Source organism: Notamacropus eugenii, chromosome 4, assembly GCF_028372415.1.
Source record: "Notamacropus eugenii isolate mMacEug1 chromosome 4, mMacEug1.pri_v2, whole genome shotgun sequence".
Taxonomy (NCBI): domain Eukaryota; kingdom Metazoa; phylum Chordata; class Mammalia; order Diprotodontia; family Macropodidae; genus Notamacropus; species Notamacropus eugenii.
The window spans coordinates 244,036,954-244,064,166 of record NC_092875.1 but is presented as its reverse complement, the minus strand read 5'-3'; the positions used below and the strand labels follow the sequence as shown (position 1 = coordinate 244,064,166).

Genomic DNA, 27,213 nt, shown 5'->3' with positions numbered 1-27,213 from the left:
CTAGGGTCGCACAGTTAGGAAGTGTCTGAGGCTGGATTTGAACTCAGGTCTTCCTGACTTTAGGTCCAGCACTCTATTATTTTGCCACCTAGCTCTTTCAGTAAGTACTTAACAGAACTGAAATGAACAATTAGTACATTACCTAAAAATTCACTGCTTATTCCTAAGGTACCCAGGAATTCAATTCAGTCATCATTTATTAAGTGCCTCCCTTACTCCAGCAAGTTGGGAATCAGTCTGAACTCTACTTCATTAATGTAGGAATTTTAAAATTTGTTCATGGAAAGGATCTAGATTGAAAGTAAGTACTTGATTCCATTTCTGTTCCCCTACAGATTGAAAGCTTTTTCAAGAAAATGCCTCAGTTATTTTTTCCTTTTCATGAGGATAAAGTAAAAGCTCTTCCTGTCACTGAAAAGTCAAATGAGGAGGATGCTCAACTATCCCGAATGGAGGGCACATTCAGCCAACTTGCCACGGATGTGAACACACTATTCAAGAAGAGCACTGATGTATTCAAACAGATACAGAAAGAATTTGACCAGGCTTTCCAAACATATTTCATCTCAGATGCAGACTTAACAGAGCCCTATTTCCTTCCAGCTTTATCAGAGACAACCCCCCAAAACACAAGTCTTCTGAGAAGCTGGGAGATACCCAATTTCTTACAGCTATTTTTTGATTTCAGCAAATCAATTTTGATAGGTATTGGTGAAATGATTACTGAAATGATAAAAGGTATGAAGAATTTACCAGAACAAGTGAAAGGCAAGTATTATAAAAATCTAGTTGGTGCCACCATCTGTACCAATATCTAGTGTTGCGTAGATTTGCAAATGTTAGAGTTTTGAGTAGTTCATTGAGATGATCATAGATTTAGCACTTAAATGGTCTTTAGAGGTCATCTAGTCTAACACCCTAATTAACACCTAACTGAGACCCAGGGAAATGAAGTGATTTGCTCAAGGTCACTACAAGGTTACTACAAGTTGTAAGTGGAAGAACCAAAATTTAAACCCAGATCCTTTGATTCCCAGTGTAGCACTCTTTTTATTATCTCACTGCCTACTTATTTATCATTCCTAAAGTATCTTTCTGTGGTAAGGCAATGGTTCCAGGATTTTGACACAGAATAATTTTCCCCCCAGTTTATTCATCTGGGTCCATCTGAGTGAAATGGGTAAATCATAAGTAGCCATTCCTTTAGAACAAGACACTTCACTCTGATAGAAAGTGAGTTAAAGACCTGTGCCCCTGCTTATAGACTGATAAGAACTTCATGCCATTTGGGGAACAGGTTGTTACAAATATACTCAGCTGAGAATGAACATGCTGATGAAAGAATGAACTCACACCTTCTGTACAAGTTAATCAGTCCACTCTAACCCATTCATTTCACAAACTTCTTGATGACTTCCTTGCCATGTCACAGTTTGTCTTCCTTGTTGTTGTGTTTGTCTTTCATTCTTGAAGAGGACGATAATGGGAGGGAATGATGATGTAACTTGCAGTTGACTTTGACTTGAGTGAGGGAGGGCTGTGCAAGGTCACCAGCTTCACTTTCTCCTCCTGAGTTATCTGGGTCCAGTGACCAGATATTCATCAGGATGATTAAAGATGGCCCAGAATGCAATGGGACACCCTGGCCCCGTAAAGCTAAGGTCTCACTTAGAGTGAGGTAAGGCCCATTCAATGAGTGAATAGGAGTGAGTCTCACTTTAAGGAGTAAGTCAAGGGATGGTCCCTTTAATTAGAAAAAAGAAAATAAAATCACACTGGAAGGGGAAGACCCTCAGGATTGCTGGCCAAAAGAGAAACAGTTATTATTTACATTCACTCTGTGCTAGGACGCTAGATTTCTTTCTCAAAGACCAAGTCTTAAACCAAATCACACTGGAGCTCATAGATTGGACAATAGATCCCTGCTCTCCTAGCACAGAGTGAATGTAAAAAGTAAATAGTGTCTTCCTTACACATCAACCACCAACCTGCTGTTTGAAATTAAATACCAGTCTACCTCCTCACTTAGATGAAAATCATCAATGTGAGTAAAAGGGGATGGAAAGAGTTTAGATAGAAGATGGAAGAAATTAGTGTACTATTTGCACTTTTGTTGTACATTCCTTTCAGTCATGTGCAACTCTTCATGACCCCATTTGGGTTTTTCTTGGCAAAGATACTGGAGTGGTTTGCCATCCCTTCTCCAGCTCATTTTACAGATGAGGAAACTGAGGCAGACAGGAATAAGTGACTTGCCCAGGGTCACACAGCTAGTAAATGTCTGAGGTAGAATGTGAACTCAGGTCTTCCTGATTCCAGGCCAGGGCACTCTCTCCACTATCTCACCTAGCTGCCCTAACTGAGGGTGTAGCCCAAAGCTAAACTTTGGTGTCCTTGTTTGTCCTTGGGAAAGTTCCAGAAAGGAATAGTTCAGTAAGACTTGTACCCTGCTTCAATCCCAGCACTTTACACTGAATTTTTAAGTGAATGTTATAAATGATCATATCAACCTAACAGCCTATACTAACCTGAATTACAATATACCTCCAAAAATAGAGTGCTTTCTCAGCACTGGCATCTGGTGACTAATCCTGTTCTAATGACTAATTGGTCTTGGTGCATCTAGGATCTCATCTCTTCAATCTGTCCTCCACACAGCTGCCCAATCTCATTGTCCTAAAATGTCTTTGTGACTTCAGGCTCGTGGCTCTATCCGCCGTGCCACATAGCTAGCTGCCCCTTCTTTAGATTTATGTAATCTGCATTTAGTTTCCTGAACCAAAGAGCTACATGGAGTCCCACAGTTGCATTCTTCTGTTTAAAATTATGTCTTTTGTTTTTGCATTTTATTCATCTCAGGATACGTCCCTCCCATCCCCAACTCTCAATTGGTGAATCTTTCCTTGTAACAAAGACTGAAAAAGAAAAAAAAAATTAATCAAAGACAACCAATACATCAACAACAATTCCCCACCTCTCCAGTTAGGGGAGGGAGGTGCATTTCTTCTTCTTTGGAGCCAAGTTTAATCATTATGATCACATAGCATTCACCTTTGCTTTGTTGGGCTTATCATTTTAATCATGGGGGCCATTGTTAAGAGTTCTCCTTTTTCTCCATACTTCACTCACACAGTTCTATTCTTTGTGACCTTCTCTAGACACTCTTTGGGACTCAGTGCCAAGTTCTAGAAATATTCATCTAGCTTTATATGCAGGTAGAACTCAATGCCCTACCCTGTTTTCTCTGAGTCTTAATGCAAGAAGGACTGTAAGCCATAGAAGAAAAAGGACTGGATTTGGAGTTTGAATCCATAACTTGAATCCATAACTTGTTCTATCACCAGCGTGACTCTGGGAAAAGAGTATCATCTCTTTATGCCTCAGTTTTCTCATCTTTAAAATGAAAAGTTTGACACTCATTGAAATTTAACAAAATTTCAATCACTGGGACATTGTCAGTGATCTTGGAAAGGTCATTAAGGACGTGAGAAAGGCAGAAGGTCTGGGGAAAAGGAACATAACAAAATTCCAAAAAAGGAAAGTACAGAGTCTGGAAGCTCTAAACTTTGATTTCTGGCAAAATTCTAAAGCATATTATCAAGCAATGGTTAGTGAGCATCTAGAAAAAGAAACAGCAATCATATAGTGCCAGTGTGGAGTAAATCAAAGCCACCTCGTCCCGGACATTTTTTGGACAGGGTTACTAGACTTTCAGTTCAAGAGGATGTTACACATGAAGTTTATTAGTATTTTAGTGAAGTATTTGACAAAGTCTCTCATTTTTTCTTGTGGACAAGATGGAGAGGTATAAGTTAGACAATACTACATTAAGGCAGATCTAGGTCTGGTTGAAAGACAAATGTTGCAAGGTCAGTTTAAAAGTATATCTTTAGTGAAAAGCACCTTAGATCTATCAGTTGATTAAGAAGCATTTACCAGTCAATGACTCCATGTTATGGTCACAAAGAGTCAGATATGACTAAAACAACTGAATGACAGCAACTCTGTGCCAGATAACATGCTAAGTACTATGCTTAATCAATAATTTGGATCAAGATATAAATGGCATGCTTATCAAATTTTCAGATGACAAAAAGCTAAGAAGATAGTTAACACATTGGCTATGTTGCTAAGAGAAAGAGACTAGAATGTAAGAGTGAGAATCCAAAAAAAGGTTGTAACAGGATGAAACCTAATGAAAGAAAATTTGATAGGGACAAATAAAATCTTGCACTCGGATTTTTAAAAAAATCACCTTTCCAAATGCAGCACAGGAGAGGTATGATGACATATCAGGTCATGTGAAAAAAAGATCTATGGGTTTCATGGTACCCCATGCTGAAAATCACAAGCTAAAATGAGTGAAGTGATAGCCAAAAAACCCTCAATACTTAGGCTTACTTAGAGTCACAGTCAGTGTGCAGGACAAGGGATGTCATCTTTGCTCTGAACTCTGTCTCATGCACACCATATTTGGAATGTTCTATTCAGTCCTGGGCACCCTATGTTCCCCCTGAAGAGGGCAACCAGAATGGTGAACGGACTTGCAAGTATGTTATAGGAGGAATAGTTGAAGAAACTGAAGCTGTTTAGTCTGGAGGAGAGATTTAGGGGGAACATGATAGCTGTCTTCAAGTTTTGGAAAGGTTGAAGGATTGTCAATGAAAGATAAATTGTTCTGCTCCAAGGACAAAACTAGAAGCAATAGTTTGAAATTGCAAAAGACAGATTTAAGCTCAATGCAAGGAAAAACTTCCCAAGAATTAGAGCTACCTCAGAGTAAAATGGGCTGCCCAAAGAAGTCATGGGGTTCTCTCACCAGAAATCTTCAAGCAAAAGCTAGATGACTACTTATCATGTAAATTGTGGAAGGGTTCTTATTACAGGTACACGTAGGGGTGGGGACCCTGTGGCCTCGAGGCCACATGTGGCCCTCTAGGTCCTCAAGTGTGGCCCTTTGACCAAATCCAAACTTCACAGAACAAATCCTCTTAATAAAAGGATTTGTTCTGTAAAACTTGAACTCAGTTAAAAGGCCAAACCCAAGGACCTAGAAGGCCACACATGGCCTTGATGTCACAGGTTCCCCACATATGGAGAAGGATGGCTTCTGTGATCTCTTAAAGATCTAAGACCATATGATTGAGTGACTATATGATCTCTAAGGTCCCTTCTCATTCTAAAATGCTATGATGATATAATTCTTTAAGCCATGAAACCTCATGCAAAGAATTGTGGGATAAGATTCTTGTAGATGTGGCCCAAACTGAACAAGACAGAAAAGGAAAAAAAGTATTGTTTCCTACAGATAATAGTGTATTTCCCCATATTAAAAAATCAAAAACTAATTTTTTTTAAGTCAGGAGATAAGAGTTAATTCTCATTTTATCTTCCACAATTCAGCTTGAAAAAAGAGAGGAAAAGACTTCCTCAGAATTTCTCTGTGATATTTAGATAGCAAAAATTTTCAAAAACAGGTGTTGCTACATGGGCAACACCTGGAATAAGCACGTGTGGATTCTTGAACTTGTTTTTTGCTGGGCTCTTTCCCAGAAGAAAGGTGAGAAAAGTGGCTTTTTTGCTGACTGACATCTAACTGAAACAGTTGTAGCTGCCAAAATGTAAAGCAAGTTCTTGCAATAGCTAGCTAGGACTTTGAATGACTGGTATCTCCCTGGAACTGATTTATTTTATGTAAGAGTTTAGAAACTTGGTGCTGGATTTCTCTCCTGTACCTTTGCTATATAGGCAGAAATCAGTCAGCTAGACAAACTCCGTACCTGGAATAGTAGTTAGATTCAATGATCAATGGTTTTTTCTAGTAAGATAGGACTTTAATCTGGCAATCATTTCTGAACATTCTCCAAATGTTCAATAAGAGAGACAGGATCCTAGCCAAAATAATTCACTGCCAGGGTTATTATGGGATGGGAGTGGGGATTGGGGGGAGGGAGAAACTTATTCCAATAATTTTACTGGACATCAAGTTTCTTTGATATGTAGATGAATTTAAATGTTTCAAATCATATATCATCCTTACAATTACGTAATAGTCAGTCATATTTACAAAATGCTTTACTGTTAGAAAATGTTTTCTATACATCATAATTGAGATATATTACTATAATTTATAAATTTGGGAATATATATATGTGTTAATGAATATAATGCATATAAAATAACAAGAGAGACAAGGTGGAATGGTAGATAGAGAGCCATCCTCAGAGTCAGGAGAAGGGGGGGTGGGGAAGGAGGGAGGGAGAGAAGAGAGAAAAAAGGAAAGAAGGAAGGAAGGAAGGAAAGAAGGAAGGAAAGAAGGAAGGAAGGAAGGAAGGAAGGAAGGAAGGAAGGAAGGAAGGAAGGAAGGAAGGAAGGAAGGAAGGAAGGAAGGAAGGAAGGAGGGAAGGAAGGAAGGAAGGACAAAAGAGATAAATAAAGGAAGGGAGAGAAAGAGAGAAAGAAAGAAAGAAAACTGAGTCTCTCTAATGAGAAATGGTCTGACCAAATCACATAGAGCTAATAAATGGGGGGGAGGGCAGAAATTAAATCCAGGTGATAGCATCATAGATTTACGGCTGGAAGGGAATGTCAGAGATCCTGTAATCCAGCCCCTTCACTTTCAGAAAAGAAAGCTGAGGCCCAGAAAAATTTACTTATTTGCTTAACATCATGCAGGTAGATTTCTGAATGCAAGCTGCTATTCTTCCCTGGTTTATACATACCATCATTTCTCCTAGCACAAGACAACTCTGTATATTCCAGTCCTCTGAAATGAGGAAAAATGTTAATATCTGCCTTCTCAGTTTTCCATGGCTCTCTTCCAATTCACCACATCCATTGAAGAGCCTATCCTCCACTTTTTCCTTGCCCCAAATGGGCTGGAACTTCAATGTTCAAGGTGAATTTAAGGGAAAAAACTCCCATCAGTCTAATTTCCTCTCAACCTTTTGACATGCAGGTGGTTCTAGCCAGAAAATATGTAGATCATTAATGGCATCCTCACTCCTCACCATAGATCTCATTCTCCCTAGGGAAGTAAAGTAAGTGTAGAGCTATTTGGAAGGTTGCTGCAAACCAGATGCTAAGAGTACTAAGGCTATGTCAAAAAGCAAACAGATATTTGTATATGGGTGTGGGATTTACTGGTACTTTTCCAATGGGAAAGCCATATTGGTCTACTGCCATTGGGAAATCAACCTCAATAACCTAGTATTATCAGACTTTGCCAATCTTTATTTATAATGGCAATCCAACTATAGTGTCTGATGGCTAATAAGGTTCACTGGGACAAGGAGAGAAGAGATGCTAGAAAAGATTACTAAAGATACCATCTTTGTTATCAGTCAGTCATAGGTATTTATTAGCTGCCTACCTATGCCAGTTACTGTGTTAGGTAATGGGGATAAGAATACAATGAATGTAACAATCCCTATTCATAAAGAGTTTATAGTCTAGTGGAGGAGATAACAAGTACACACACACACACATACACACATATATATACAGGATATGTAAAAAAGGAACACAAAAAAATGCAAAATGGTTCAAACTAAAGTAGTTTGGGAGAGAGTATACTGGTAGTTAAGAGATCAAGAAATGCTTCATATAGTAGACGATCTTCTCTTGTGTTATGTTTTGTTTTGGTCTGGTTTTTCTCATGGTTTCTCCCATTCATTTTCATTCCTCTAGGCAACACGACTAATGTGAAAATGTGTTTAATATCAATATATGTGTACATATGATTGCAAGCTGTCTCAGGGAGGGGGAGAAGATTGAAGACTTATGCAAGTGATTCTTGAAAACTGAAAACAAATAAATTAATTAAATTTTAAAAAAAGAAATGCTTCATAGAAAAGATGGCACTTGAGCTACATCTTTAAGGAAGAAAGGGACTGAGGCAGAGATGAAGAGAGTGTATTCCAAGCATGGAGAAGAATGATGATGATGATGATTGAATAAGAGTTATCAGAAAGGCAGCATTAGAACCAAGACATCCTGAATTAAAGTCCCACTTCTGACACACATTGGCTCTGTGACTCTGGGCAAGTCATTTCACCTCTGCCTCAGTTTCCTGATTTATACCTTAGGGTTGTCATGAGGATAAAAATCTGATAATATATGCAAATTACTTAGCACAGTGTCTGGCACATAGTAGGTACTATATAAATGTTAGCTATTATTTTAGCTACTGTTATTATTATTTGCAGAGAAGATATCAACCAGCATTGGTAGAATGAGTTCCCTCAACTCAGAGTTCCCTATGCAAATGAAATCACAAGCCTAATTCCTAACCCTAATATTAGTGTTGGGCATATGTTGCCCATGTGAGTTACGTGTATGCCCATATGGGTAGTCTAAACACAGATCATGGTGAAGTATGGGTATATATTTCTGAAACTGCCCACCTTCTCCAAGGGAATTTTATTTTTTCCTGGAGGGGAATAGAAGGGACCATGAAGTTGAAGGGGGTACTCAACTAGAATTATATCCATCTGTCCCCCTAAATATTGCTTGTCTAAGGGAATTTTTTTTTAGGTTCAAGTCACTTCTCTGGGCACCCTCCCTTAAAGAGGAAGGGGTTCCTAGGCTTACATCCATAGGCTTGTAAATGCTAGTTACACAAAAGACCATCACAAATTCTGAATTGTGAGCAAAATCATTTATTCAAGCAGATAGCACACAGAAATCAGAGAAGTTAGATTAGAATATACCAGAAAATACACAGGAAAGGAGTCAGTTGATTATGGGAGCCAACTGACATCTCCTTTAACCAAGAAAGAGAAAAGCTTCTTCTCCATCCCATTTCACCTAAGGGGAATTTCCCAAAAGTCTCTAGGGAGGCAAGCTGAGATTTAGAGACACATGGAGGTTCTGGCTCTTTACTTTGCTGCTTCCCAAAGTCTTTTATCTCTGTCCACATGTTTTTCTCCAAACAGTGTCTGGAACCATGTGTCTCTTTCTTGTAGCTGGAATAAAGAATGTTTCTTTCCTCTCCAACATTCTCCCACCAACTCCACCTCTCACACAGGCCAACATCAAGAAGCCATTCTGTCCACCAATCAAGAATTACGCATAAGCAGTAGCATGTGAAACAATTAAAATAGTTAACAAGCACCTTGTGGACCTATCTTTGTACTGGTGTACACATGAAAGACTCCAGGAAAATTATGTCCCTGACCTTTGCATGTCCAAATTGGTAATATACTGAAATACTCTAATATTTTGTAGGAATTGACTTGCATAGTTTATTATTCACTTTTTAACTTGATCTCCCTTTTGAATGAAATGCAGCTGACAACTTTAAATTTCTTCCAGAAATATTGCTTTCTCACTCTTTTCTCTCTCTCACATATATAAACATAACATGACATATATATACAAATATGTATATATACACATACAAATATATGTACATATGTATGCATATGTATACATATACATGCATGCATGTTTTATTACATTATGTGTAGAGGCATGGTCTATATTTGTGTGTATTGCATATATGTGCATATGATAATATATTGTATGCATGTGTATACATGCTATGTATGTATACACATATGTTTATATGTTGTATGTCTTCTCTCAGTCTTTGGTTTCTACTCATATCCTTTCAATAAAATATCTTTTTTTTTCTTATTGAGAGTATCAGTTTAAAAAAATCATATTTGTATTCACTGGAACTAAAACTGAAGTGAAATCATTGTAGTAATAGTTTCTCTTCCTCCCAGAGCCTGACAAAGGAGGTATGTTTTCAGAGATTTTCCCTGGACGCAACAGAGTACCATGCAAAGAGCTGAGCCAGAATTTGTCTGGATGTTCTGAATTTCATGAAAGATGCCAAAAATGTCAAGAAAACCTCTTGCAAGGTAAGTTAATGTTTTCTTATTTGTTTCAATGGACATTGATTTAATAAACAGGATTCAGGGGTTGGATTTTGTTGTTTTTCTTCAGTGTAAGAGGCATCAGGATAGCCTGGGTGGGAGAGGTATACAGATGAATAAGAGATATCATATTCTCTCCTAAGGGAGATAAGATATATACATAGACTATTCTGATGCAAAATACAGTATGATAAGTATCTAAGAAATATGACTTTTTCAGAGGTCCAAAGATTTGCTTTAAGTCCTTTTAATTCATAAATTGTTTTCCTTTCTATGCATTTCCACATTTTACCATCTGGGGTATGTTTAATCTAGATTTCAAAGCCTGTCACTACCAATTATTTTGGTTTGCCTTTCCATTTTCTTCAATTTCTCATAGTTCATGATGAGAGACTAAATACAGACTAATGTCCCCAACAGAAAAGAACACTAATTATATATCTGCTAATTAGGGTAAGTTATTAATGCTTACTAAGAAAAAAGAAATAATGCATTAAAAACATTATTTAATAATAAAATTATAATGAAACTGAAAAATAAACAAAGCAATTCCTCCTATTGGATAAATTGTCCAAGTGGAATAAGGCATGCTGGGGATGATTCTGTAATTCTTTCAGTCTGTGGAAATACTATGTTACTGTGGCCTTCAAGAATTCTTTTAGCTTCCAGATATACCTCCTTATGCATTGGGGAAATATGGCTTAGAGGATCATGTGATGATAGAACTGCAAATTGTAGTTCATTTAATGTGATGATAATGTTTATTTAGTCATTTAATTTTAAAATAAGTACACTGTTGGTTCAGGTGGCTTTGAAGGGAGCAGAGTGGCTCATTGAAGCTATCCCTCTTGTGTGGGATGAAAAGGGGCCCACCGCACATGTGTGCTAAGCAGGGATGGGTTTTTTCCTTTATCAAATGACTTGTTCCATATTCTATGTATTAATGGATTGGGGAGGTAAGGAAGATGGAAGGATACCAGACATGTATATAGTCAGCCTAGGGCAGTGACCACACTGCCAATCTACCAGAGATATAAAAGGACTGAGAAGGGCAAGGACTGTGGCTGAACAACTTGAAAAATATAGGAACCTACCCACTGAAAGTGATGATACTACAGAGAAGGATTTAGAGTATCTAGTGCCATGGTAGCAACAGAGGAAGAAGGCAAGTATTCAGCAGATGCTCCTCCTTCACTAAGTCCACAGACTCACTGTGACAAAATACTAAACTGAGTTCTTGGCAGGGAAGTCTAGAAACTTGTGGATAAGAGAGATCTGTCATCAGAAGGCGATTTCTATTGGGCTTTTTTCCCCCTTTGTTAGCCCTGTCTGTAATAAACCTGTCTTTTGCTAAATGTTTTGTTGGCTCAAGTGCTTGCAAGGGAGTATGGTATCAAGAGAGCAGGACTCATGAGATGTGACTCATAAATGTATAAATGTGGAGTAAGCCAGTGTAATGGTAATTTAAATGGAAAGATCTTTCCCATTGATTAATAGACCCATGTGACCTGCTTAAATCACAGGAAAGCCTAAGTTACATGTGGTAGGAGGAGCTTGCTGAATGGGTAGAACAGAAAGGGTAGAGCAGAACTAGAAGGAAGTTGGTGAGAGCAGTTAGGGCAAAGAGAGAGAAAGATGACACAGGCAAGCAGACAGCTAGGCTATGAGTGTTTGTGGGAAGATGGGGGACAGGGGGGAAGGCTTGGGAATGGTGTTGTCTCCTGCAGTGATAATGTGTACTGACTTCTTGGTTACTATGACAGATTTGGTTTTCTGGTGTTGGGATTTGGCTTTCTGGTGTCTGAATAAATATTTTTCTTCTGCCTTCTATGTGGGGAGTCTGTTATACTTTGAGATTCAGAACTATGCCAGCGTATTCATAATCACCCTCAGTGCTATGAATATTGCCTGGACAATACAGCCAGACTACAATGGGTTTTGAAGAGAATGAAAGGAAAGGAGGTGATGCACTAATTATAGATGGCTTTCTGAGTTTAGCCACAAAAAGAGAAGGGAGATATAGGACAATAGCTATTGGTGATGGTCAGATGGAGTGAAAAATTTCAAAATTTTCTATGTGGGAGAGACATAGATGCATTTGTAGGAGAAGAGAAGCAAGATAGTAAATAGGGAAAGACTGAAGATTAGTGAGTAAGTAGGGATGATGGAGGGGGCAATCTCCTGGAAAAGACGGAATGAAATGAGATTTAAAATGCCTGTAGAAGGATTTGCCTTGGTCAGGAGACTGGATCAGTTCATATAAATCTATACATCCTTCTCTGAATGCTTCATATTTGTTATATCTTACAGGGCAGTAACACTCCATTAATGTATCCCAATTTGTGAAGCTACTAATAAATGTATACCTACCTTGTTCTCACTTCTTTGCTACTACAAAATATGAATATTGTGGTGAATAGGAGACTTTTCCTTCTGTCTTGAACATCTTTGTGGTATATGCCTGTCTGTTATCAGATCTCTGGGAATATAGAAATCAAACCTCTTTGATACATGCTAGGTATGCAATAGTGGGAATCCTTTCATGTATGGTCTTTCATGTATGGATTAGGTAGAGACTGAGGTCCTTTCCAAATCTGAAGGTTTTTTTCACTGTGTAAAGCACTTTTCATTCATCATGGTATTTCTACCAATGCATAAGACAATACTCTTGAAGATCCTACTTGTTTAATTGATGGTTATTGAGTTCAATTGTTCTGTCTGGACTATGCCTAAAGATGACTGAGGGCTGAAGAGGATAGTGTGATTGAGGATAGGTTCACTTATATTTCAGACAATCAGGGAAAATAAGTCTTCATAGGTGACACACTATGGAATGAGTAGAGCTCATCCTGGCTATAGTAATGTCCATTATAAAAATAAAGAGATTCTTTGACTAGCTGCAGTCTTTGCCCAGTAATATGGAATGGGGAGCCTCAGACTCCAGGGTGCTCTGCAACTAGATTATCTCTAGAAGTCTATGAGATCCCTGAATGGTCAAGAAAAAGGAGAATTTGACTATACAGGAATATTTTCCAACCAAGTTTTTTCTTGTTCCTCAGACTGCCCTGATGTCCCTGAGCTGCACATGAAGTTTGATGAAGCCTTTAAACTGGTTAACATCTCTGAGCAGCAATATACTCAGATTTTCCAGATGACCCACCATCACATGGAAGACATGATATCCATGATGGGGAAGATGAGGGAAAAATTTGGATGGGTGACTGAACTCTCTCACTGGACCAGAGGATCAGAAAATATCTTCAATATTATAAAGGTGATGCCTCAGTCTGCAAAAAGAATTCATTCCCTTTCCAAGAAAGGACAAATAGATTATATGTATATATTACCACTGTGCTTACACCCAATAATGGACATTTGATTTAGTACAATTTGAGGTTTTTGAAAACATGGAACCTTTAAAAAAATTAAATAATGTTTGTGAAAAATGCTTCCAAAAGGCTATTTGCATCCAGAGAAAGAACCGATAGTCTGACTGTAGATCAAAACATACTATTTTTACTTTACTGTTTTCATAGTTTTTTCCTTTTTTTTATTTTACAACATGACAATATGGAAACATGTTTTACATGATTGTACATATATAATCTATATCAAATTGCTTACAGTCTCAGGGAAGGGGAGGGGAAAGAAGGAGGGAGAAATAAGAAAAATATCTTATTTAAAATGTTAAAAATTGTTTTTACATATAATTGGAAAAAATATTATTTAAAGAAAAATGCTTCCAAAACTGTGAAATGCTATGCATATATGAAATATTATTGTCAGTTTTTTAAAAATTGATGCAGCACCTTGTATACTCTACCGATAGGATCAAACCATTCTTACCTATATCGTTTTAGGATAACAGATAAGTTATTGTCAGACTTGTCAAAGCCTGGTACAATGGACATAAATAGGTAAAATACCCTTCTTCCTCTTTGTTTTAAGAATTTGACAAATTCCTATATTTATCTTTACATGAAAGATATGGAATGGTATAGTGAATAAAGTACTGAACTTAGAGTTAAGAAGAATTATGTTCAGATCCTGCCTTAGGCACTTAACCAGCTGTGTGGGCAAGTGACATAACCTCAATGTCACCATCTGTAAAATGGCAACGGTAACAGCACCTTCTAACAGGGTCCAAAGAGACTGTGTATCTTTGATTTGAACAAACTTAAAGTATATAAATGTTAGGTTTCATTAAAGTTGTGGGTTTGTTTTTTGTTTTTTGTTTTTTTTCAGGGAGGAGGTGGGGGGAAGGGGGAAGTAGGATATTAGTATATTTGGTTTTGGTTCTTCCTTAATTGTTTTACTCAAAAAAAGGCTGTGATTTCATTACATACATATATAGCTCCATACTTTCAGATGCCAACTCAGGAGACTTTATCTGGTAAGACATACAAATACCAAGAGGTAAAATAACCAATGCTAATTACACTTTTGTATATGGAATTAGCAGAATACTGAGATTTTCATTTGGTCTAGTCTTTTGCTCGACAAACATAAATTTTTACATGTTTGGGAATTTGCTGAAAAAAGACTTTTGAAAATATTTTTCCAAAGTTCATGTCAAATTATGCATTGGTAAAGTTTATATTTTACTTAAATCAATACACACACACATGTGTATACATATACATATTCAGAGAGAGAAAAGTACATAGACAGACAGACAGACAGACAGACAGACAGATAGATAGATAGATAGATAGATAGATAGATAGATAGATAGATACAGATAGGTGGCTCAATGGATAGAGCACTAGGCTTATAATCAGGAAGACTCATCTTTCAGTTCAAATCTGGTCTCAGACCCTTACTAGCTATGTGACCCTGGGCAAGTCATTTAACCCTCTTTGCCTTAGTTTCCTTATCTGTAAAATGAGCTGGAGAAGGAAATGGAAACCACTCCAGTATCTTTGCCAAGAAAACCCCAAATGGGGTCATAGAGTCAGACACAACTGAACAACAAAATAATACATGTTATAGCATATAACATATACATATATACTATATGTATATATATATGTATGTATGTCTGTGTGAATTCTTTGAGAATCACTATTGTGCTTTATTAATAGTTGTACTTCCTAAATAAAAATACTGCAGAAAAAAAACAAGAAGTCATCAGAGAATGTAAGCTCCTTGAGGTTAGGGACAGTTTTACTTATGTCTTTGTATCCCCAGTACTTAGCAGGGCACAGCACATAAGTAAGCCCCTTAACATCAGAAGGCCTAGAATTTAAGAAAACCTAGAAGGCTGACCCAGTGCTTTTTTTTTAGCCACAAAGCAAAGAAAGTACAGAGAGTAGAATGGAATTTTTTATTTCAATAATATTTTGCATCCATTGATTTTTCTAGTCAATAATTAATGCTTGATTAATTGAAATATTTATCTTCTCTAGCAAAAATGGCTTTTAAAATTGAGACATAAAATTTGTAATTCAAGTAAGTCTTAAATATGTACAAAACTCTAGTAATCTTTACCGTAAAAACATTTTCTCCAGGTAGCTCCAAGAACTGGTAAAGAAAAGTCTGCTAATCCAAATGACACTCTGCTTGAAGTGAGCATACTAACTTCACCTACTTTCACCATCAAAGTACCCCAGGATGTCAACATGGAGAACCCCAACTTCATTGAGTATGTGGTTGGGAAAGCTTTACAATATTACAAGCAACATTTTTGAGCCTGGTAAGCAAATCAGCCCTATTGAGGGTATTTTCTTGAAATATGTTTATCTCTATAGAGAAGTAAAAGAAATAGATCATACCAAGATGCAATGTAGTTTGCATTTTACAATTTAAGTGTAAATAGTCCCATTCAGGTAAAGGATTTACATCATCTCAGTTTCCACAAATTAAAATAAAATGCTATACCATCTAAGGCTGATTTCATCAACTAAAGTGAATGGACTGTATTTCTTGTGGATACAAAATACTCTTTTAAATAAAATGTATATCCCAATTAGAGTTAAATAGGACAATTCTCTGCTTTGGGAATACAATGAATCTTCAAGTAAATGTAAGCATATTTCATTTTAAGTTTCTTTAATAAATTTAATTGAACATGTGATTGATTTGTGACCAGCCTGGTATAAGTGAATCCCTTCCTGGAGAACACAGAATTCACCTATTAATCCTTGTTTTCTATGACTGGGCTCATAGCACCAAGCTTCCTCTGCAAAAGTGCAGTTACCAATGTTATGTCCTTGACCAATACCTGGTTTGTGTTTAAAGGAAGGCCTGTGGGCCAGTCAGGCATGTTGGGCAAAATAATCCCTTAATGAGTTCTGATGCTGAGAAAAACAATGGGAAAACAATGCGAGTCAGTCCAATGCAAGCTTTGTTGGCAGTAATGGAAAAGAGAGGGAAAGGGAAAGGTTGAAGGGGAACCACTGTACAATTCAGTCTCATACACTAATCTCAGACTCTGAAAATATATGACCAAAAAGCCACAGAGGTTAAACTCCAAAAAATAAAATAAAACCAAAGAGGTCCCAGAGGTTATAGGCAAAAGGTCTTCTTTATTCCATTGGAGGCAGGAAACCAGGCATGGGTGCTCTAGGACTGAGCAGACCCAAAGCAACGAGATTAAGCCTTGATACATGTAGTCATGGCTAGACAAAGAGGTTTAGCGACTGCAAGAAGGGAATGACAGCAATAATGAGACAGTTATGTCTAGTGGAAAAATTCTGTTCCTAGCAGGGCTTCATGACCAGGGCGTGGTTCCTGTAAGTGCCTGTCCAAGCTCAGGGACTACCTGGGACTGGCTTGAGCCAATTCTATGATTTAGCTTTGTTTAGATTGTTATGCCAAGCTCAGGACACAGCTTGCTTGCTGCGCCTTAGTTCTGGAAAACAGGGTCTCCCCTAATAGTAAGAAAGGAGAGTTGTAAAAAGAGGAGTGGTCTTAAGGTGGGAATCCTGTTACTAATATGGAGAATAACTCACATAAAGGAGAGTACGGAGACACAGGTTGTCCATTCAGCTGGAAAGGCATGCTCCAAGGTGCCATCCTAAAAGAGGGATACTTAAACCCTGATTTTGGTAGCCACCTGGAGCCAGTAATTTTTTAGGGTTTGGGGTTTTAGGGAGTACATAGCTATAGGGTGAAAAACCACACTAACTGTTAGAAAAAATATTATTTTGGTATACACAGAAAGGTTAACTTTAAAAAAATATTATTGCCAGTATTTCTCCATGACTAGATTCTATAAACTATAACCTCCCTTAAGGGAAGACTGTCATAAAGGTCTCTAGACCACTAGGCCTATTTTATAACGGTGATCGCCAGAATCTAAACATTGTTTTTTTGTAATTATTAGAAGGGAACTTTAGCAACTTCCATCCTGAAGGCTCTCACTTCTTTATGATCTATCTTCTTACTGAGACACCATATTTAATGGACTGTCTTCAATGCATAATTAAGCTATATATGACATTTTGGGGTAGTCTCTACCTATGTTTTTCGGTGTATTTTAGTGACGTTGAAAAATTTTTGTTGGGCCTTGTTTGCAATTTAATACAAATGAAAGCTATTTGTTAAACTGTCCTATACAATGTGGATCAGGGAAAGTCTCCAGAATATGCCACAACCAGTGACTTCCTAATTACTTGGTGCCTACCCTATCATCCAGAGGGAAGCAAGCCTAATAAGGTTGAGTTCCCACTGCCAGGGCCAACTTACTCACACAAACCACACCCTTGGCAACCTTTAAGTGCTAGTCAGACCTAGCTAGAAAAGGGCTGTAACAGTGAGACTTCCTTGAAGCAGACTCTGCCTTCTAGACCCAGACATCTTCCCCTCCAAGCCAAGACTCCTCCTGGCTTAGCTTGCTGAGTCCCTCCATAAAGGCTACTGTACCTTCCTCAGTCTAATGATCTCACTCATATCCTGATACCTGCCAAAGACCTAGTGAAGTCTTCTTATCTCTCCATGGCTCAAAAGCATTTAGGGATTGAGCCATTTCCATTCGACAAACATTTATTCAAGGTTTCCTAGGTGTTAGGTCCCAGATATACCAAGACAAAAGCAAATAATATCAGTTCCTCAGAAACTTTCATAAGTCAAAAAGACTTCCATTTAAGGCCTCCTATGTGACCAGAGGCAGGTAGTTTAACCTCTCAGTCAGATAATTCCCCTAAAATGGAGGTAGTGATCTATCTCAGGGGAAGGAGTTTCTGAAGCATTAAATAACTGGTTATTATCAAGTATAATAGATTTAACCAGTCAACAAGCATTTATTAAGCACCTTCACCTGCTGGGAAAGTTCTAAACCCTGAGAATACAAAAGGAAAGCAAAAACAATCCTGCCCTCAAAGAGTTTACAAACTAATGGGGAAAAACCTCTAAGATTATATCCTGGAAGGTAGCCACCCTAAAAATCAAGGCACTCCCTTCTGGGAGGACCAGGAAAGGCCTCCTCCAGAAGATGACTTTGGAAGGACTCCAAAAGACAGAAGTGAGGAGAGAGAGCATTTCCACGTGTGGAGGACAGTGGATGCAATATTCTTGGGACAGGACATAGGGCATCGTTTGAGAATAGCAAGTAAACCGGTATGACCATATCATAGGGTGAATGGAAATGTTACAAGACTAGAAAGGAAGGAAAAAAAGGACCACAAAGTCCAAGGAGCTATCATCAAAGATGGGACAGCTTCACTTCTGTCTTTGTATTCTTAGCACTTAGCAGTGCAGCATGGCATAGAAGTGGCCCCTTGCCATTAGAAGGACTAGAATTTAATCCTCAAGAGGCTCTGGTTGGGAAGAATTTTAAATGCTAAACAAAGGAAGTTATATTTGATTCTATAAGAAGATTCCCTATAGGGAAACATTGGGGATTATTGAATAGGAGAACAGGACATGGTTAGATCTGCACTCATTTTGGCAGCTATGTGGCAGATGGATTGGAATGAAGATATGAGGCAGCACTTGGCAGAGTGTCTGGCACATAGTAGGTCTGGCACATAGTTGGTTCATAGAAGGCTATGTGATAAGGGCCTAAACTAGGGTGGTGGTTATGTGAGTGGAAAGGGACATAATGGGAAAGATGTTGAGAAGGTAGAAATAAGGTTTGCTTGGACATATGGGGAGGGAAAGTGAGTGGTCAAAGAGAATGATAGAGAGGTGTCTGGGAGAGCGAGGCTACTCTCAGTAATACTAGGAAAGTCTGGAAGAGGGCTAGTAGGTTTTGAGGGAAAAGATATTGAGTTCGGTTTAACAAACATGACATGATGAATCTGAAACACCTGTGTAACATCCAGTTCAAGATGTCCTTTAAAGTCAGTTGATAATGTGTGACTAGTACTCAGGAGGGAGATTAGGGCTAGGTATCTGGGAATCATATACATGAAAATGACTGTGAAATCATGGGAGTTGATATGATCACCAAGCGAGGTAGACCAAAAAAAAAAAAAAAAGAAGAGGGCCCAAGACAGAGCATTGGAGGAAACCTCTACAGGTGCCTACTATGTATTTGGGCACTATACTAAAGGGCATTACCAAATGCCAACAAAATGACAGGTGTTTAATAAATGCTTCTTTCCCCTTCCCTATTATCTTGATTAAAAGAGGGAGGTGTGGCTGCCAGGGACTGGATCCTGCTAGGAAGGCTTCACAGAATGCCTTCCTGTCTTTCAGTTTGAAAGAGGAAATGGCTCTATAACAATAGTGGGAAGTCATGCAAATCTGAGAGCTGTTTCCTACCTAAAATTTCCCAGGTAGTCCAACTCCAAGTGCCAGCCAGCAATGTAGAATCTAGCACTGGGCCTCTTTGGGAGGTCACTGATTGCTTGTGACTAGATCGAACTGTGTTTGATATTCCTTCCTAGCTGTTCATAAAATTCAAATTGGAATGGTTTGTCTCAGTGAACTCTCTGGAACCTAGTAAACTCCTGTCAATTACTGTAAGCCATTAAGTGGGGTGGGAGGATTTGATGAATTAACTCAATAACACACACACACACACACACACACACACACACACACACACACACACACAAACACGCACACCCCTTACATATTGGGTATGTTATCATGGGCTCTAAGAACTATAAAAGTGTCCAACTCCCTTATTTTATAGAGAAGGAAACAGAACCAGAAAGATGGTGACTTTACTCAAGGTCTTACAACTGAAGTCAGTTCTCCACATTCCAGATTCATTTTTCTTTCTGCTACATCATATCACCTCCCTATTAGGTGCTATAAACTACAAGGGAAGCACTTAGCTCCAAGTGAACTTTAATTTTCATAAGGAACAACAGGCCATTTTGAAGTGCCATCCCATCTCACTATCCCTTCATCAACAAAAAAAAAGTGCTTGACTTACTGGGAGAATTCTGTTTCCTCTCATTTTCAGCGTCGCTTTTATTAGAGTGTAAGTTTCTTGTTTTCTGGGTTTTGTATCCCAAGCACAGGGACTCCTACTAAGCATTTAGGAAATGCTTTACTTGTCTATCTCTTGTCCACATGCCACTTTATGGATAGGGCACTTAGGAAACAGAAAGACCTGTGTTCAAATCCCATCTCACACACTTAATAGCTGCACGCTCCTGGAAAAGTCTTAGAACCTCTCTGGGTCTCAGTTTCCTCATCTGTATGATGTATAGACTGGAATCAATAGCTTCTGTTGGCCCTTCCCTCTCTAAATCTATACTTCTACGATATTATCATTTATAATACCTAGAACATTAAGTGCTATTAAGTGCCTATTTATTAAGTGCAAATTTAACAGAAATGTATCTGTTATTCCATAAATAATAAATGTTTATTGTTCATCAACTGGGAGCAGGGAAAGCACCAAAAAGCTATTTGACTTTCCCACAAGAGAGAAAGGTTCATCTACGATCTAGGAAAACCTCAGGAAGCAGTGAACATCTAATCAAACAGGGAATAAACAGAATTTTACAGTTAATTTGCTGCTTATTTAATGGCTAATAATATTTGTTTATTTTTCAAGAACTAAAGATACTTATTCTATTTTCTTACACTTTAGACTATAATGATAAAAGTAATTACTAGAAGCCTCATATTGCTGTTTTATCACTCTTTCTCTTACTTTTCCCCAAAGGAAGCTAAATGATGCCAAACACTGGAGGAGTATTTGTAACTTGACAAGGACACATCCTTTCTATCCCATTCTAACTAAAGCAGTACAGATAATAAACATACAGAATTTTGATTTCTGATGTGTTCTGCAATAATATTATTACTGCCTTTCTTTTTTAAAGATGAGATGATCTGACCCATCTAACATCTAAGATCTAGACTCACCCCTTCGTCGAAGGTCCCAGAATGTGAAATAGAGGAGAACGATGTGATGAACACACTAAATATGTAGTTTTTTGAAGGTAAAATATTAGTTTTGAATGCCACGAAGGACTGAGAAGTGAATAATTTTCTATTATAATTTAATACATTCTATTATAATTGGATAATTTAAATAAAATTTAATTAGTATTATAATTTTAAAACATGCTTTAAGCTTTTTTTTTAAGGTAAAGCAATTACATAGATGCTTCATATCTTGTGGGTTTTGTTTAAACACCAGACAAATGAAGATCTAGTCCCTGAAATGTCTGTTTTACTAATATGTTGTTTTCTAAATAAGAAAGGCGGCTTTCCTTCAATTCATTTTCACATTTATAGTAGGCATTGACTTTAAAAATGATAATTGACAGTAATATTTTTTTCAAACATGGCAATAAATATTTTAATGAAAAACACACGTTGCTTTTGGTTGACATTCAGTCGTTCTTCTTGGACCATACTAGCAACATCTCATGAATGTAAACTAAAGCTTTTGTTAAACTGCTCTTTGCTGGTGAAATCAGTAAAAAGGATCCTAGAACCTTAGAGATCGACAGGAAGTCTTTAGACCTTAACCAGTGTAATCTTATAGATCATGAATTTGAAGGATGTGAGATAAAGGACTAGCCCAAGGCCCAAGAGGTATTTCAAGGAAAAAAGGTGACTCAGCCTTACAAAGGATTCTTTTGGTTTACAAAATAATTCATGTAAGGAATTCCTTTTCTACATAACTCTTTAATGATTGCATTAGTTTACTCCCTTTGACCAGAGACACCAAGCAGAGAATGTTCAATTGTCTGGAGTCACTGAAAATTGGAGATAATTATTCCCACTGGAAGATAAAGTGTTTTAAAAAATTATAATGGAAGCAAATGGCAAAATCAGATTCTCTTTATTTTTTAAAGTATATATGGTTGGTTGGTTGTTGTACGTTTTTGTAGAGGACCAAAATGACATTACCACGATAAAGTGAAGTTTCAGTGTTTCCAATTGTGGCTGATCAGACTGTGTGGGATAGCATGACCCCCTCTCCCCGCCTTACTCAGATTGACTGCTCAGAGGCATCTCAAAGTAAAAATAGAAAATCTCCTTTATTCAGTTCTCAAGAGAAGTGGTCCCTTCAGCAGTAAAGCTGGAGTCAGGAGGAGCCTTACAGAAGTAAAATGGCAATTTATACAGACCCTGACTCGAAAATTCCCCCTCCCACCGCTGACCATTATTCTCGTTGGCTGAGAAGCAAGGTCTTACATCGTAGGCGTGAAATCTAACCAATCCCTTTTGCAACCCGGTTCAAATTCCCCCTCTCGCTAAACGTTACAAAGCCCATGAAAATACATGTCATTATATGCAAATTAGGCATTGAAAATATATGCAAATGAAGCACCGTCAACTCATGCAAATTGGGCATTGAGAACTTATGCAAATCAGGTGGATTTATGTGAGGACTGCAGACTGCGGTGCGCATATGCAAATTAGGTATTGAGGAGTTAGTGAGTCATATCCAATCATTGATCCTAATGCACTACATAGCCTTATATGGAAATCACCTGACTGGAAGAATGGAAACCTGGGCCCAAGGTCTCTTTTACTCTAAGGAGAAGACTCCATATCCCTGAGAAGTCTTCACTAAATCTGTTCCCATTCAAGACCAATACAAGCTCTGAATGCTCTACCACAGGTTGGGCACAGATAGTACGTATAAATTTTGGGGGGTGGATACTCCAAATTTACACATCCTACGTTTACTTTGTGCAATCTCAATTCTGCTTTGCTCATAGAGCTCAGCACCCTTTCTGAGGTGGGCACGCCATGCTGAGCAGTCCTGTGCCAGTGTCTCCCATGTTGCAGTCAAATCCAAAGTTCTTGAGAGAGACCTTAAGAGTGTCCTTGTATCGCTTCTTCTGACCATGTGATCACCTGCCCCATGTGAGTTCTCCATAAAATAGTCTTTTTGGCAAGTACATATTTTGCATTAGAACAAAATGGCCAGCCCATCGGAGTTGTGCTCTCTGAAGCATAGCTTGAATGCTTGGCAGTTCAGCTCAAGCAAGGACTTCAGTGTCTGGTACCTTATCCTGCCAGGATTATCCTCAGAATCTTCCTAATACAGTTCAAATGGAAGCGATTCAGTTTCCTGGCATGGCACTGGTAGACTCCATGCTTCACAAGCATACAACAATGAGGTCAACACGGCTCTGTAGACCTTCAGTTTGGTAGTCAGTCTAATACCTCTTCTCTGCCAAACTTTTCTTTGGAGCCTCCCAAACACTGAGCTAGCTCTGACAATGTGTGCATCAACCTCCTTGTCAATGTGTATGTCCCTGGAAAGTATGCTACCAAGGTAAGTGAACTTCTCCACAGCATTCAAAACTTCTCCATTTATTGTAATGAATGGTTCCACATATGAATGGTGTGATGATGGCTGATGGAGTACCTGTGTTATTAAATTATGTCAAAATTTGGTTGCCTGGAGAAGTTCATCACTATTACATGTCAATTTCATGATGGCACGTTTGCTCTGATTTTGGATAATGGACAATGCTCTTGTGCCTTCCCAGTCACCAATGGAGTGAAACAGTGCTGTATGCTTGCTCCCATGCTTTTTAGCATGATGTTTCCAGCCATGTTGACAAATGCTTTCCATGAGGATGAACACGGTATCAATGTCAACTACTGTACTGATGGTAAGTTCTTCAATTTGAAAAGGCTACAAGCCAAGACCAAAGTGGAGGGAGTGTTGGTGCGTGATATTCTGTTTGCAGATGATTGTGTACTCAGTGCAGTCTCTGAAGCCGAGATGCAACAAAGTATGGATCAATTCTCTGCTGCCTGTGCTAATTTTGGCCTAATAATTAACACCAAGAAGTATATATACCCTTTGTATAAAGAATGATATTCTTTCATTCTTCCATGTTGCATCTCAAATGTATAGGGCCCATTCAGCCAGATTTTTCTAGCATTAAATTACTCCATGGGAGGTACTTGAGTACTTTCATGATGGATCTAATATTTGATATGAAATGGAAAGATTACTGGAAATTGAGTGCTTGAATATAGTCCTGGCCCTGCCACTTAGCAACTGAGGGTAAGTCAATTCAATTTAATTGGGGAAAACATTTGTTACAGATCTGATGTGAATTAAATTCAGCAAATATTTCTTGTACATTCTGGAGGAAATACAAAGGTTAGATAAGACTTTGTCTTTTTTCTAGGCACTTATGGCCTGATAAATTAGAGGAGGCCATTGGGAAATGCTATTTCAAGAACTCATCTAATACCCTTAATATCATGAAAACTTGAGTCTCTGGCTTCCCCTCCCTCAATCATCCATTTCCTCTTTTATGAAATAATGGATTCCAGTAAATGACCTTTAAGATTGTTTCAAGCTCTAATATTTTATGATCTTTACCACATCCTCTGTCTATGATTTTAGGACAAGGTGAGAATAGGTCAAGATGGAAATCTGATCACTTAGAGCTAAACCAGAAGTCTAGAAACCTCCTCTGATTCAAACTGGAAGAATTGTTTTGAAGTAAAGCTGGAAACAAAGAGGGACAAAATATAAAACTTATTTGTGCATAGCTTTTGCCCTCACCTGCATATCAAAATATTGAGTTTTGACCTATGCTTAAGAATGCATTTACCTTTTCCAGACAGCTAGTTCTGAGGTAATCTTAATGTCCATGTCTAAAACTGCCTTGTAATTGAACACATGTATTTCTTGGCCATTTGCACATACATATACACATTCCCTTTGATTTAAGAATTCTTTTTCTTGAATCAGGGGTGTACTGGTTATGTACTGTAAATGTTTTACAAGTGGCTTTCTGGGGGGGAAAATGCGTGCATGACACACTTTTAATTTTTGTTTGTCTTTTGGAGGCAATTGTGGTTAAGTGAGTTGCCCAGGGTCATACAGCTAGTATCAGAGGTCAAATTTGAATTCAGGTGCTCCAGACTCCAGGGCAAGCGTTTAATCTGCATTATTAACATTTTCTCCATCGGTTTCTTAAGTCTAGAGAATCAGCAAAAAGATCAGGCAAGCAAGCCCTGATGTGTAGTGTAGCGATTTCTAAGGTATAAGGGGGAGGAAAAAGGAATAAGCATTTATGTATAATATATAGTTATATATAATAATAAACGTGTGTAATCATGCACTCATCGATTTAGAGCTGGAAGGACATTAAGTCCAACTCCTGCATTTTACAGATGAAAAAACGGGTTTCTGAGAGTGACTTGCTCAGGGTCATGTAGCCAGTACGTATCTCAGGCACGATTTGAATGCAGGTCTTTCAGACTTTAAGTTCAACTCAGGTCACAAGGTGCTACCTTCTTAACTGAAACTAAGAAAGAAGGCAAGAAAAAGAAATGGGGAGGGAGAAGGTCATGTAAAAGGAAAAAGAGAGTCTACACTAATGCTCTGCATATAATGGGTATCTCAGAAATGCTAATGAAGAATTGTTAAGAAAAACTGACATTTTTCTCTTATTCCAGCCCTTTTCTCAGTCACCCCCTCAACCCCTACCTTGACTTCTATTCATTGAAGGTTGGTCACAGGGCTCTTTTGATGTTAATGTGGATGTAGGTCACACAAAATGAATTAAAATGGTGCATCTTTTACATCGTACACAAAACATCCTGAAAATCCTGTAATTAGGAAGCTTTTACAGGAGCATGTGCTCTGTTATTTCAATCTATAATGATCAGGTGGCTTGAAATATCTGTGCTGGGAAAGATGTTTTCCAATCTACTCCAAGATGTATTTATTTAAGCACCTGAACTGGGTGAAAGGCACTGTGATAAGTTCTGAGAAAACAAAGACAAAAGGAAGAAAACTTCCCCCTCTCCAAGGAATTTACCCAGGGGATGCATTAACTCGAATAAATAAATACAAGATAATGGATTGGAGAATCATTGGGGTGCAGTGGGGGATGGGAATCAGCAAAAGCTTCTCATTTTTAAATACAATGTAATGGGGATAGACAGAGCACCAACAGATTGTGGGGAGCAGCTGTGGGGGTGAGGAGAATCAGGAAAGGCTGCCCATAAGAGGAAACACCTGGACTTTGAAGAAAGCTAGGAATTATAAGAGGTAAAAGTGAAATGAGGGTGCATTTCAGTGAGATGGAGAGGAAATCAGTGTATACCATAGTTTGGGCACAGGTCAGGGAACACTGAATTTGGGGAGCTAGGATGTAGAGTGCATGAAAAATCCAAAATTAGCCTTATTAAAGTCAACCTCCAATAATTCTACCTAGTAGAGACATCAAAATCTGAGATGGCAGATAATCCACAAAATCACCTGAATTTAATGTTAAAAATAACAACTCATTTATACAGTACTTTAAGGTTTCTAGTGTACTTTCTTCACAACAGTCCTGTGTGGCAAGTCATACACATTTTATATCCATATTGCATAGGAAGAAATTTACTATGACAGATTAAGTCAGGCCTTCAAAACTTGAGCTAACTCCCTTTTGTGGAATGGTCTGACCAAAGGGATCAGGATGTACTGAAACAACTTCAAGTTCTTTTCTAGCCCTGTATTAAAATTTTTATGCCAAAAAAGCAGCAAAGTGGATGTTTTTAAACTTGGAGTTTTCCATTATCTATGAAGATTTCCCATGTTCTTGTGGCACTTTTGACTTAAAGCCAAATACACAACCTGAAAAAGAATATGAGTGACCTCAACTTTAAAGGCCTTTGGGGATGCTCATATGAATTCTTGCTGCCTAGTCTTTTAATTTCTTTCTTCTGTTCTGTCAGATTACTGTTCAGTGAAGTGTCTTTTAGAAAGTGGTTTATTTGGAAAAAGACCTCCTGCTGGATAAAAGAATATTTTTCTGTTTTTGTTCATCAAGTTAGGTAGTGGAACCAGGGACTGACGGGGAAAACGTTTTCTAATTTCTAGGGGTTGATCCCCCAGAAGTCAAGAAAACTACCAAAGATGGATAACTATAGTTCCTTTGGCCACAGATGTTTACTGAACTACAAAGATCTCATAAATCCTTAAGAGGAG

The 27,213-nt window shown here is 38.0% G+C and overlaps 1 protein-coding gene across 1 annotated transcript in view; it reads left to right on the top strand.

The window, feature by feature from the left end:
* Positions 1-21,610, top strand: part of CLUL1 (clusterin like 1) — a 30,807-nt gene extending 9,197 nt beyond the window's left edge. The window contains exons 4-8 of the mRNA XM_072599496.1: positions 336-768; positions 9,732-9,869; positions 12,944-13,158; positions 15,395-15,579; positions 21,116-21,610. Coding sequence (XP_072455597.1) covers positions 336-768; positions 9,732-9,869; positions 12,944-13,158; positions 15,395-15,574 — 966 coding nt within the window. The 3' untranslated portion in view covers positions 15,575-15,579; positions 21,116-21,610. The remainder of the gene's footprint in view (positions 1-335; positions 769-9,731; positions 9,870-12,943; positions 13,159-15,394; positions 15,580-21,115) is intronic.
* Positions 21,611-27,213: the final 5,603 nt, after the last annotated feature.